Source organism: Xiphophorus maculatus, chromosome 13 (assembly GCF_002775205.1).
Source record: "Xiphophorus maculatus strain JP 163 A chromosome 13, X_maculatus-5.0-male, whole genome shotgun sequence".
Classification (NCBI taxonomy): domain Eukaryota; kingdom Metazoa; phylum Chordata; class Actinopteri; order Cyprinodontiformes; family Poeciliidae; genus Xiphophorus; species Xiphophorus maculatus.
The window spans coordinates 10,774,835-10,789,634 of NC_036455.1; the positions used below are offsets into that span (position 1 = coordinate 10,774,835).

At 36.6% G+C, this 14,800-nt stretch overlaps 1 pseudogene and 3 gene segments (V, D, J or C); 3 read left to right on the forward strand and 1 right to left on the reverse strand.

Moving 5' to 3' along the window:
- The first annotated feature begins 31 nt into the window (after window positions 1–31).
- LOC102227317 lies at window positions 32–4,440 on the forward strand. The segment is given in 2 exon segments: window positions 566–1,000; window positions 4,069–4,433. Coding segments are annotated over 2 exon segments (375 nt in total).
- Window positions 4,441–7,526: 3,086 nt separating this feature from the next.
- On the forward strand, window positions 7,527–8,154 carry LOC111610613. The segment is given in 2 exon segments: window positions 7,527–7,718; window positions 7,823–8,154. Coding segments are annotated over 2 exon segments (384 nt in total).
- A 782-nt stretch (window positions 8,155–8,936) lies between these two features.
- Window positions 8,937–9,540, forward strand: LOC111605767 (annotated as a pseudogene).
- Window positions 9,541–10,228: 688 nt separating this feature from the next.
- Window positions 10,229–13,640, reverse strand: LOC111610614. The segment is given in 3 exon segments: window positions 10,229–10,645; window positions 12,150–12,251; window positions 13,631–13,640. Coding segments are annotated over 3 exon segments (441 nt in total).
- Between the last annotated feature and the right edge of the window lie 1,160 nt (window positions 13,641–14,800).

Sequence of the window (14,800 nt, forward strand, 5' to 3'; positions counted from 1 at the left end):
GAAAACCCAACATTTTCCTGAAATTGACCAGAACTTAATTCTTTTTTCATAAAAAGATTGAAACAAAATTGTGGGAAGCCATGACTCTCCTTTTGGAATAAATGTCTTCAAATGAAAGCCGTGGTAGCAACCATTATCAGCATTCGTACAACAAAACATATTATTTCATTTCAAGAAATCCAAATGAGCACATTCTGTAGTAACTTTATAAGAGACGTTTAACTAATAAACATCTTGTGTAGTTTGAGATATGTTTAAGATATTTAGCTTTGGTTCTGAACACTGGGTTTTCCCACATAAATCTGGTGTGAGTGGAACACAAGTAGGTTCTAAAAAAACTGTCTGGTAGCACAAAGCTGCTGCAAGTGGAATATCTTTAACAGGAAGATTTCAATTCTCTTCTCATATAAAAGTGAAATTACGTAAAACATGAAGCTCTCCTGAAATCTGCTTATCTCAATGTTGTGTGATCTTTGAGAAAACTTCATAAATATACATGTAGACAGAAAACTGTATTGCTATTTCTTAAAAATGTTAAAAGTTTAAAGACAGAAACATCAAATTTAAGTGTCAGGAAAAGAATTAAGTACTATCAAGACTACCATGCATCCAAAAAGCTATATATAAGGCTTTACAAAATAATCTGAAATAAATTTTACATTTTTCATTATTATTGAACAAAACAACATGCTAATGAATGAACTTCTATGTGCATTTACAAAGTGCATTTACTGTTGACACTGTTAGTTATATTTAAATGAACGAAAAATCATTACACTGAACCAAAGTCTCTGTTGGAGTCATTCTGAAAATTTTGAGCCACTTTGCATCAGCAGCTCCATGCTCCAGTGCTCTGGGAGAGTTTATATTCCTGACAGTTGAACACTGGATGACTGACAGCTGTCCTTCATCACAACAGAAGACACAGAAATCCTCCTCATCACAAACATGACTTTGATCTGCGTCCTCATCTGGACTCTCCTCTGCTGCTGCTTCACAGGTAAAGTCCAGAGAATCCAACTCCTCTCCTCTATGAACATCTGTCCCTCTGAAATGAAGCCGACTAAACCATGAAGCTGCTGCATGTTTTTGTCTCTGTGTCCACAGAGGTCAGAGGTCAGGTCACAGTCACTCAGCCTGCAGCAGTGAGAGCTGGTCTGGGAGGGTCTGTCAACATCCGATGTCAGACCAGTCAAAATGTTCATAAAGGATCCTTCCATGATCAATTCTGGTTTCAAAAGAAGGATGGAGAGCCTCCAAAATTAATTATCAAGTTTTCTTATCAGAGAGCATCTGGAGTTTCAGATCGATTTTCAGGCAGTGGATCACATTCTGACTTCACTTTAACAATAAGAGAAATAAAGGCTGAAGATGCAGCAGTTTATTACTGTATGGGTACTTTTCCATCATCTGCTAGTTTCTACACACAGTGAAATATCGTCATACAAAAACCTTCCGTTGAGAGAACAGAAACTAGGCAAATTGTCATTCCAGAAGACATGCAAACAGAAAACCAGCCAAACAAAATAGCCCCTAATCGCAGATTTTACAATAAGAGAATGTTAGTGAGAGAACCAGCACATGAAGCCATTTCATGCAAACTCCATGTAAATGGGAACCCCAAGTCAGGAGTTTAACCCAGGACCTTCTTACTGCAAGGCAGCGGTGCAACAAACTGCCGCAAAACACAGCCTCTCTTCTTTTCCATGTTTTATAAAATAATCATGAGAAAGTGTCTCAAACTGTTGGACACTGGTTCCATGACCAACTGTCTCTATTTGAATCTATTTCTCAGTATGTTAGTGTTATAAATTCATGGAATACTTAGGAAAGTTTTAAAACATGTAAAGTCAGAGCACAAAGAAAATAAATAATTACTAAAACAACAACATGTCATGATTTGGTGGTGAGGAAGATGAGATGAACCCAGGTAGTTGAGTGAGAATGATGATTAAATGGTGAAATATACAAAAATCCAAAGTCCAAAATCCAGGCAGCACACAATGAACAGAAGGCTAAGGGTTAATACTGATAGCAACTGAAAAACAAGAGCCATCTGACAGCAGACTTGACACGAGACAGCTTGAACAGACAGATTAGACACAACAGATTCAACAACGACCCGAAGAGGAACAAGGAACAGAGGTGGGATTAAATACACAGAGAGTAATCAGGGAACGAGACACAGTTGGGAACAATCTAGACAGGACAACACAGAGACTCAATGGACACAGAAACCTAAAATAAACACACAGGAAAACTCAATTCCTCACACAACATATAAAAAACATTGGAATTTTAAAGCTATTATGACAGAAATAAAATGAGTTGCAACAAAAGATTTGGAAAAATAAATTACTTACAACTAAATTAGACAAACAAAAGTAATTGCACTATGCATTTGTGGTCAATCATTGATCATAGCTGGTTTGAATCTAAGGGCAGATCCCTAATAGATCATTTTATACTCTTGTGTTGGTACAATCAAGATGATCAGAGCCTTTGTTTACCCTCAATATGAAGGTAATTAGCAAATCACAGCACTTAAGAAATCTAATTACATGATGAGCTTAGCTCCATGTCACTGTGTGTGTTTGCATATGTTTCCTGCCTCTCTGCTCCAGCTGTTAAGAGGTCAGAGTTGATCAGTGGCTGTCCAGGCCTTTCAGAGCCACTGACACACCACACCAGCAGCGCAATGATGATGTCACTGACTCTACTGCTGACCATCCTGGGGCTCCTGGTTCAGGATGAGACTCTCTGCTGGAAACTTGATTTCAGGATGTCATCAAATTTATTACAATGACAATGATTGAGAAAAATGAGAATATCAGCCCTGACCTTGGGTTGAAATTGGAGCTTTCCAGTCACACAGTGATATAATGTCGTACAAAATCCTCCCTCAGCTATAGAGGAACTGATCTGCTGCACTGAAACAGAAGTTGTTCATAGAACCATATTCATAGATCATAATATGTAAATTATACTATGGATGAGCACTAACTAGCTAGTTGTAGCTAAAAGCTGCTGCAGAAATCACTTAACTAAAACCTTCATATAGATGTACACAAATTTTCATGAAGCAGCTGGATCTTGTCATCTGCCTGTTTTATGCGATCATCAGATTAATTAGAATGACAAAAAGACTCTTTGATTAACAAAATATTTTGCACAATTACAGCTTTGAAAAAAGTAGAGAGATTTTTTTCACATATTTAAAAATTGATTATTTCATTAGAAGACATAACTCTGTAACAAAGGATGTTCAGTCTTTGCATCAGTATAAGTTTTCATTATACTGATGCAATGATTCAAAGGACAGGGCCATATCTCAAATGACAGAAAAGTTGCCCCCCATGAAAATGTTCACTTGCCAAAATATCCTTTGTTTAGACACTTACCTCTAAATATGTAAAAATGTGTTAATGCAAAGAAAGGGTGTTGAAAAAGTTGCACTAAAATTGCACACTTACTGTTTGTGTTATTCTAAAGTGAAGATTTAAAATTTCCTCATCTCTCATTTTTATTTTGATGTGTTAAATATCTAAAATGATTATGAACTACTAGGAAGAAAAACAGAAAGAAAAAGTGTACAAATTTTATATAAAACATAACTAAATATGGTGTAAAGTATGTTTTGCTCAAAAACAGTCACTTAAGATGTAAAAAACATTATGTGGGAGAAACTTTAACTATTTGAAAAAATGCTTTAAAAATATTCTAAGTAGCACCACATTGATCCCAGTTTCTATTGCAGTCAGTCAGAAAATTTCCATAGAGCCACTTTGCATCAGCAGCTCCATGCTCCAGCGCTCTGGGAGAGCTTATAGTCCTGACAGTTGAACACTGGATGACTGACAGTTGTCCTTCATCACAACAGGAGACACAGAAATCCTCTTCATCAAAAACATGACTTTGATCTGCGTCCTCATCTGGACTCTCCTCTGCTGCTGCTTCACAGGTAAAGTCCAGAGAATCCAACTCCTCTCCTCTATGAACATCTGTCCCTCTGAAATGAAGCCAACTAAACCATGAAGCTGCTGCATGTTTTTGTCTCTGTGTCCTCAGAGGTCAGAGGTCAGATCACAGTAACTCAGCCTGCCGCAGTGAGAGCTGATCTTGGAGGATCTGCTACCATCAACTGTAGAACCAGTCAGAATGTTTATAGCTCTAACTGCTTAGCCTGGTACCAACAGAAAGATGGACAAACTCCTAAGCTCCTCATTTATTATATCAGCACTCGAGCATCAGGGACTCCAAGTCGTTTTACAGGCAGTGGATCAAACTCTGACTTCACTCTGACCATCAGTGGAGTTCAGGCTGAAGATGCTGCAGTTTACTACTGTCAGAGTTTTCATTACCCCAACAGCCAGTATGTGTTCACACAGTGAAAAACAGTCGTACAAAAACCTCCCTCAGTCAGTATGAACAGAAACTGAACTGCAGCTGCAGATACTGATTGTGTCACCTCAAGGAGAAAAAGCCATGCCAGACTAATATTAATACTGTTTAATTAAGGTTACATATATATGTGTGTGTGTATTAATTAATTAAATATTAATAAAGTAATTTTGAATTGGAATATGTATATGATTAATGGTATACTGTATATATATATATATATATATATATATATATATATGTTGGTGGTAATGGCGAACCAACCAGACATTGTCGTAGTGGATAAACAACAGAGGAAAGCCGTTGTGATAGATGTAGCAATACCAAGCGACTGCAACATCAGGAAAAAGGAGCACGAGAAACTAGAGAAATACCAGGGCCTCAGGGAGGAACTGGAGAGGGCCTGGAAGGTGAAGACCACAGTGGTGCCTGTGGTCATCGGGGCCCTCGGGGCAGTCACCCCCAAACTGGACCAATGGCTACAACAGATCCCAGGAACAACATCAGACATCTCAGTCCAGAAATGTGCAGTCCTTGGCACAGCCAAGATACTGCGCAGAACCCTCAAGCTCCCAGGCCTCTGGTAGAGGACCCGAGCTCAGAGGATAAGAACCACCCGCGGTGGGTGAGAAGGGAATTTTTTTTTTTTTTTATAGCAGCTTTTTAGTCTGAAGCAGGATTTAAAATTGTCTCAAAAGAATGTGGAATCAGCAATTCTGCTGCATAAAAAACTGTCAAAAATGAACCAACGTGCCCAAGATCTGGCTTTCCAAACTATTTCACCCTGGAACAGATTGTCAAATATTTGGTGAAGTCTCTGAAAACCCAAACATTTCAACACAAGACTTACAGCATTTTGACTTGATGTTTTTGTTATTAAACACATGACTGACTCTAAAAGAGAAGAGACTGCACTAATATAACTTTTGTTATGGGAGACGATCAAAGGGTAAAGCTTTGCTCTCTAAGTAAAAAGGCCAGACTAAAGTTTGCCTGAATAATTATATTCCAAGACGAGGACCTCTGGAATAATAGTCTTTGGACAAATGAGTCAAAAACTAAGTTTTGTTGTTTTTTTCCAAAAAGGAACAAAATCATTGTCTTCAACCAATACAGCTCTCCCTGTCAGGGATCTCATACCAGCTGTGAAGCATGGAGTTGGAAGTGTCATGCTTCTAAGGTTCTTTGCTGCAGTGGGATCACTGTGACACAACTCACCATGAATACTACAGTGCATGATGGAAAATATGAAGCACTGTGAACCTTAACCAGCACTGGACTACAATATGATGATGGGCCAAAACATACCAGTGAATCTAACCAGGAATCACTGTGAATAAAGGAACAGAAAGTCACATGAAAATGTGTAATTTAAAAAAAAATGTCTTTGCTTTCTTTATCACTAAATGTCAAATTATCTTGAACACTTGAAAACAAGTATGGAAAAGATGACCTATTTTGTAGAATAAAATAACTTTCAACAAAATATTTAGAAACCACAAGAGTTTAGATATAAATATATATATATTAGAACTTCAAATATCAGAAAAAAGACATCAAAAAATTCATCTGTTAAAAGGATTAGAGTTTGATTCATGACCTGAGATTTATAATACATCTTTTTCAAAAGAATGGTATGTGTCCTTCACAATAGCAGCTAGCTTAGCCAGAATAAATCCAATCACAGTGATACAAACTCACTGAAATACTTCAGAACTCTAAAATGAGAGATTAACTTTCTTCTTATTTAGATACATCTATGAGATGTGGATTCACCAAACATGCAGATGTTAGATATAAGACTTTTGGGGGACTGTATATCAGAGGATGAACATGTTTTTCCCTACAAGGATGTCCACTTGGCAAACAATCCTTTAGACATTTAACTTTAGCTGACATTTAGCTGCTGTAACTACGAAATAATTTTCCTGCTGGGAATTCTAATTCTAATTCTATTCTATTCTATTCTATTCTATTCTATTCTATTCTATTCTATTCTATTCTATTCTATTCTATTCTATTCTATTCTATTCTATTCTATTCTATTTATCTAGTCACTATGTTTAACTATGTGTTATTTCCAATATCTACAAACATTTATCCTTGCAGGATAACTGGGGACTGGGGCCTATCACCAGGTATGATGAAGCCTAGGCGCAAATTCAAACTGGGAGACTCTTTTAGCCCCACCTGCATCATCCAACCGGAGCTTCCGGCTCATCACCATTGATTGATCGACGCCGGTCCAAGACTCGTCACATCCAATCACCGTCCAAGCCCCATCTGATAAGGACCACCATCCATGGCGTCTTGTGCTTTCCAGCAGAGTTCAACCCACCTCCACCCCTTCACCCCCACTTGCTCGGCTATCCGGCAGCATCCTTCACCGCCTCCACCACCAGTGCCGGGCCCTGGGGGATGACGTTCCTAACAGCATATGGAATGCTCATCCGAGCCCATCGCAAAGTATGCGATAATCAATGTCCTCAGCCGGGGCCCGAGCACCAAAGATTTAATTCATGTTGTTAATAAACTTTTCTAATTGTTTCCCTTTTCTCCATCTGAGTCTCTCCAGATTGAAATAAAGTGTGATTTGCAAACGATTTTATTTAAAACAGGAACAATACACAGTATGAATTAACCACAGGAGGAAAGATGCAATGTATCAGGTTACAGACCAAAATGATAAAACCTGACATTAGTCCTTGACCAGCTGATACAACTTTTTAAAAGAAAAAAAACATAAACAGCCAGTTGTTCTTTAATAAATTTAAAATTAAGGTAAAAATATTTTTCTCAAAACAAAGCAATCATGGCAAAGAATTTTGTGATGGAAAGACTTTAATCATCAAAAAAAATTATTCGTTCATCTATTTATATGGTGAATATACCCCAAAATGATTATCAGATATAAAAAAAGATAAAAGAGAAAAGTTTACATAATTCATTCAAAACAAGTAAACATATTGTAAAGTCAATATACTTTCCTCAACAACAAACTGTTTTGTGAATTGTGTTGAATGTTACCTGGGAAGAAAATTTACCACAGAAAAATTAAAATAAATATGCTGTTATTAAAATGAGTGTCACATAGTTCCAAATCTCTATTGGAGTCATTCAGAGCATTTCCATAGAGCCACTTTGCATCAGCAGCTCCATGCTCCAGTGCTCTGGGAGAGTTTATAGTCCTGACAGTTGAACACTGGATGACTGACAGCTGTCCTTCATCACAACAGGAGACACAGAAATCCTCTTCATCAAAAACATGACTTTGATCTGCGTCCTCATCTGGACTCTCCTCTGCTGCTGCTTCACAGGTAAAGTCCAGAGAATCCAACTCCTCTCCTCTATGAACATCTGTCCCTCTGAAATGAAGCCGACTAACCATGAAGCTTCTGCATGTTTTTGTCTGTGTCCTCAGAGGTCAGAGGTCAGGTCACAGTGACTCAGCCTTCAGCAATGACAGCTAATCTGGGAGGATCTGCCACAATCACCTGTAGAACCAGTCAGAATGTTTATGTTTATAGCGGCTCCCACTATTTAGCCTGGTACCAACAGAAAGATGGACAAACTCCTAAGCGGCTCATTTATTATACCAGCACTCGAGAATCAGGGACTCCAAGTCGTTTTACAGGCAGTGGATCAAACTCTGACTTCACTCTGACCATCAGTGGAGTTCAGGCTGAAGATGCTGCAGTTTATTACTGTCAGAGTCTTCACTACATCAACAGCCAGTATGTGTTCACACAGTGAAAAACAGTCATACAAAAACCTCCCTCAGTCAAACTGAACTGAAACTATGTTGCTGCAGCTTCCAGTTGCTGCAGAAACGGATAGTTTACTGAAATCCTTCACATGGATACACACAAATTTTCATGAAGGTGTTTTAAAATAAATGTGTAAAATGTACAGCATCACTCTAATTTGAATGATTGGTTGACAAAAGATAGGATAACTTAAAAAAATAATTTTTAATTTGATGAAGAAATGGATAGTAGTAAGAAACAAAACCTTCACTAAAGCATTTAAAAATATCACACAAGTTACTTTAGTTTGTATTAGTTCCATGTTTTAATCAATTAATCAATTAGAATCACATGACAAAAATCAGAAAATGTATAATTGGACAGAAATCCTAAGATTATTTGTAGTTGCTGTTGGAATAGCAACAGCCACAATGTAAAGAAAAAATCAACTAGATTTTCACACAAACAGTTTGCAGATCTTAAATGAATAAAATGATCTGAGTGTTGATGTCAACAGTTTAACTTCTACGAGAGTTTAGGAAAATGTGTTTGATAATTGAGCTTTAGCTTCAAGATTTTGTTTTGTTGTTTGTGGAGAAGATCTAATATTAAACATGCTTCAAATAAAGAATGTTATTATACCGTAGTAAAAAATTGTTATAATGAAGCATATCAGAATTACAAATAGAGGAAATGAAGAAAGCTCTTTACTCTAGAGCATTTTCTTCCACTATTTTAATTTATCACAACTGTCTGAGCAGTGAGGAGGAAACCTGATGATATGTAGAGCTGAGCTCCATGTGACTGACTGTGTGTGTTTGCATATGTGTCCTGCCTCTCTGCTCCAGCTGTTAAGAGGTCAGAGTTGATCAGTGGCTGTCCAGGCCTTTCAGAGCCACTGACACACCAGCAGCACAATGATGATGTCACTGACTCTACTGCTGACCATCCTGGGGCTCCTGGTTCAGGGTGAGACTCTCTGCTGTAGCATTACATATACATTAAAAACAGGAAAAACTGTTTTACATTTACTATAAACGTTAATCTTATTTTGCCATAAATGTGTGTTTGTTTCATGTTCTAAAGGTTCTTCAGGAGACATCATCTTGACTCTGACTCCTGGAGCTCAGTCTGCTGTTCAGGGACAGACCGTCTCCATCAGGTGTAAATCTGACCGACTGATAGGTGATGACATCAACTGGTATCTTCAGAAACCTGGAGAAGCTCCCAAACTTTGATTTATGATACCACAGTATGTCAGTCTGGAGTTCCTGAGAGTTTTTGTGCAAAAGCAGAACAGACTGACTTCACTTTAACCATCAGTGGAGTTCAGGCTGAGGATGCAGGAGTTTACTATTGTCAGCAACGTAACAGTTTCCCACTCACACAGTGATACAAGGCCGTACAAAAACCTCAGAGAGAAAGAGGAACTGATCTGACTCATCAAGGTGCAGATGGAAAAAATCATTTTAATAAACTAAAGACACACTATTTCTATTAATTAATAATAAGAGCAATACAGTTCCTGTTTGAAAGCTTTATTGAATTCAAATTTTAATTCAAATTTTGTACTGAACAGTTTCAACAGAACAGGAACTGAATTTAGTCACCAGAAATTCATTCTAGAACTTTTTTCAGCAAATGTGATACAAAGATCTGCATCAGGACACTCTGATAATACAGAGCAACGATCTCAGATTATTTAAAAAAAAAAATATATATATATATAAATGAAACATGTCTTTTCATAAGTATTCAACAATGATTTGGCGCACTTTCCATTATCTAAATGAAATCTTATTGATTTAGACATTTCCACTTGGAACAGCAGACTGAGAGATGAAACAATCAGTAAAGAGTTAAACCAGTTTGCTTAGATCATCTTGATTGATACCTCTAGTTATTTGAAAGAAAAAATGATTTAAACAGAATTAGTTCACGTAATTTATTAGAAACATTTCCAATAACTTTTAATTTTTAGATGGTTCTAATTTCTTAGAAACAAATGACAAAAAATGTTATTGTTTAAAGAAACCAGAGTTTATTAAAAAGAAAGAAACATTATCAGAGTCAAACTGGAGAAACATTTTGTTTTTACAGAGAGAAGACCAAGAGTGGTAATTTAATAAAACTGTAAAAACAATTAAAAAGCAAATAAGAAGAACCAGCTCAGGACTGGGAACACTGGTCTCTCCTCAGTGTCTCTGTGACTGCAGACTGGGAGCCCTGGGAGGCCTCACAGGTCACAGAGCCCACCTTCCTCCACTGGTCTGCAGGGAGCCTCAGGGTGCTGCTCCAGCTGTAGAGGCCGTCATTCTGCAGCACCCCGGAGCTCCTGCTCTGCTCCCAGCTGCTGCTGCTGCTGCTGCCGTCCAGCTTCCAGGACAGAGTCCAGTCTGAGGGGAAGCCCTTGTTGGCCAGACACATGAGGGTAACCTGCTGCTGCTGCAGCTCCACAATGGATGGGGGAAGCACTGTCAGGGTGGGACGGGTATCACCTAGGAGACACCAATCAGATTAGAGAACAGAAGCTGTAGATGTTAAGCAGCAGATACTGTGTCATGGTTACAGTTAGTGAGAGGTTTTCTAAAATAAGAAGTTTCTGCCAGATGTTTTCATGCTCCACTCGCCACTCACTGACACATTGTTTCACTTCCTTTTAGGAGTCTCAGATCAGCACAAAAAGGTCACCCAAAAGTTTAATTCAAAAAAATTCAATGTACTCTTAAATGAGAAAATAAATACATAAAAAAAGAATAAATAAAAAAGATAAAATAATAATAATGACTCTTTAGAATCTCATTTTTAAATGCAACTATACATTATTTATAACTACAGCAAGCATTTGTGAATTCAATAAATTTTAAAGAAAGAGTTTAATTTGAAATACTAAGTTCAATAAACTTCAAGTTTTCTGTGTCTTTGTTGAACAGTATAGATTAAGACTGATTTTATCCCACCAATAAAAATAAATTCGGTTTTTACTTGAGCTCATTTAGATTTTTCACACCAAACCACCAAACTGGTTTACAACTGGCAGAAAAGTATTAAAGTTAAAAAAGTGATAACATTGATAAACATATCAAACCTCAATTCTGATGTTTATTTCCGAAGCAACATTTTATATAATTTGTACATAAAATATTTCACTTCATCTTGAAATGAGATTCTATTTGTTTGATGTAAGAAAGTAATTAATGCACATATATAATTTCCTCCTTTATAGGAAAATACAAACATTTACTTTAAAGCATCCCGACATTATTTTTTAATTTAGTATTAAGCATGAAGTAAACTTACTTCCAAGCTCCAGTCTGGTTCCTCCACCAAAAGTCCACCACAGTGATACAAACTCACTGAGGCGCCGTACAAAAACCTCGGACTACAGACACGGCTCTCTGACTTTGTCTGACTAAACTAAGCCTACAAACCAAGATTAAAATAAAACATTTCGTACTTCTTAGATCAGTATAAACCTGCTTCATTCTGCTGTAATTTGTGATATTAACTATGACATATTTTCTGTATCTTGAAACGTTCTTGTAAAGCATAAAATCATGCACATTTCCCAGCCTGTCAAACAGAATTAAAACAATACCATCAAGTAAAAAAAACAAACAAAAAAAAAAGCAGTTTTATATTTTACTTACTTCCAAACTCCAGTCTGGTTCCTCCACCAAAAGTCCACCACAGTGATACAAACTCACTGAGGCGCCGTACAAAAACCTCTGACTACAGACACGGCTCTCTGACTTTGTCTGACTAAACTGAACTATAAACCAAGATTAACTATTAAGTCAAACCAAATATTTTTTACTTCTTAGATCAGCACTGATTTGTTATACTCTGTTGTAATTTGGGATATTAAGTATGACTTATGTGTATCTTGAAACTTTTTTTTGTAAAGCATTAAATAATGCATGTCTTCTAGCTTCAATCTGCCAAACAGAATTAAAACAATAGAAGCAAATCAGTAAAAAAGCAGCTTTATATTTTACTTACTTCCAAACTCCAGTCTGGTTCCTCCACCGAACGTGTACCACAGTGATACAAACTCATTGAGCCGTCGTACAAAAACCTCTGACTGTAGAGAGACACGGCTCTCTGAACACAAAACATGGAGAACTAGAATTTTTAAGATTTTTAAAAGCTAAAAACATAAAAAATTAAAACTCATAATGATTTCTTGTTTGTCTAACATAGTTTGATATATCAACATTTATTGTCAACTTGAGAATTACTAACAAATGTAAAACTCCATATAAACATTGTTCCTCTTTAATTTGAAGTAGGTTTACTCTGTTTACATTTCTGACATTCAGATTAGTTTTTATCAATGTTTTAAATGAGACTGTGAACCAAAGAGCTGTCATCCAGTCAGAAAGAAGATTAATGGGAGAACCAGACACAACTTATGAGTCTGGAAATGGCTTTAAAGAAGTCTCAAAATGATGTTAAAATGGCTGTTCTACTGTAAGGAAAGGAGTCTACAGATTGAGGAGATTGGAAATAACTGTTAACATAACAAGAGCATTGTGACCAAGAGAGTTCAGCTCCAAAGCAGATCATAAACTGCTGAAACAAGTCAGTAAAAATATTAAAATATAATCAAAATATCCACAGACTTATCTTGCTGCTGTTGATATGAAAGTAAATACCACAACAATCAAAAGAATGTGTTTTAATCTTTGTGAGGATTGTGCCAAGAAGTAATCTATGCTCTCAAAGAAATAGGTAAATATAACCTGTGGAGTAATGACTTTTTGGACACGAATGAAAAACTGAATTATTTGAACACAAGAAGTTGTGAAAATTCAGTCACATACAACACTTCAAGATAAGAAACTCATTCTCTCTTTGAAGCATGGAGGTGGAAGTGTTATGGATTGAGGTTGCTACGATGCAGCAGGAATTGGCCCCATTGAACTCTACATCGTTAAAAGCGAAGGACCAGAAGGTCAAGTTAAATGCTGTAACCAAGAAGGATGATAGAAAACTGGGAAGTACTCAAATTTATTTGAAACCAGTCATGGTGTATGTGAGATGTTTTATAGCTCAGAAACAACAGAAGTAATCGATAAATGTTCTCTAAATTAGTATTATTTAACTTTGAAACTAGTCTATCTTTATAAGTTTATAAATGGTGTGTTTCTTCACTTGTCCTCCAAGTTTTAATTGAAGCTGCTTATATGGCCTTAACTGGATTATCTTCTCTCTTTTTTAAATTAGTATATATGTTCATGTATTTTTGTAGTTTATTTGAAAAGTTAAGACCATCTGCAGTTCAGAGAACACAGCGATAGAGACCCAGGATGTTAGAAGAGAACATGTAGAGCTGAGCTCCATGTGACTGACTGTGTGTTTGCATATGTGTCCTGCCTCTCTGCTCCAGCTGTTAAGAGGTCAGAGTTGATTAGTGGCTGTCCAGTCCTTTCAGAGCCACTGACACACCAGCAGCACAATGATGATGTCACTGACTCTACTGCTGACCATCCTGGGGCTCCTGGTTCAGGGTGAGACTCTGATAGAAACTTTTCTTGGGATTCTTTTTTCTGTCAATGAAAAAGACTCAAATGAACCATCCTTTACATGTGAACAATGATAATATTTCTCTGATCTAGATTTGTGTCAATATCTCTCTGTGTCATGTTTTTAGGTTCCTCAGCAGTCATCACCCTGACTCAGAGTCCAGGATCTCAGTCTGTTACTCCGGGACAGACTGTCTCCTTTAGTGCACTGAAAAATAAGTTGTACATGTAGGGAATAAAAGAAAAGTTTAAAAGAAATCCGGGACTAAATTATTAGAATTAGTTAGTGTTGGGAACTTCAGCTATTTTCATAAAGCAAGCTCCAAAAAGAAGCCAGATTTTTTGGCTGCTTATTTATTTTCAACTGAAACCTGATCTGCTAGCTCTACGTTTTGTGTGATAAATCCTTTTGCTTTCACTGTTCCTTTTATGCCTTACGCTTGCTTAATTTTATGTTTGTTCTGTAACAAAAGCAAGCATTTTTACTTTTCTTTGATATTTAAATCAAACTTTGCATTTTTGAACAAAACAGTGCAAATAGGTTTATCAAATAAACCCATAATAGCTTGCAAGTGTTTGTTTTAGTATTTTTAAATGCAAAAGTAAGAATTAACAAAACTGCAGACTAGATAGATTTATACTTTAGCACATCTCTCAAGATTTAAACACAACAATTAAAGCATATTTTGCTTAATATTTGAAACAATATGAATGTTTAAAAACATTATTGCCTAGAAAAATGACATAAGATGGGAAAGAATGAATCCAGACTATAGGTTAATTGCAATATATGGAGATACTTCTAGGACCACAATTATGAGACTGTATGTATCAATCAATCAATCAAATTTTATTTGTATAGCACATTTCAGCAGCAAGGCATTTCAAAGTGCTTTACATCATATCAAACACAGAAACACAATGCAACATAGAATCAATAATCAATACACGACATTAAGTAAAGTTCCATCAATAAATTTGTAATTGATTACGTTTCAAATACAATCCTAAACAGGTGGGTTTTTAGTCTAGATTTAAAGGAAGTCAGTGTTTCAGCTGTTTTACAGATTTCTGGAAGTTTGTTCCAAATTTGTGGTGCATAGATGCTGAAAGCTGCTTCTCCTC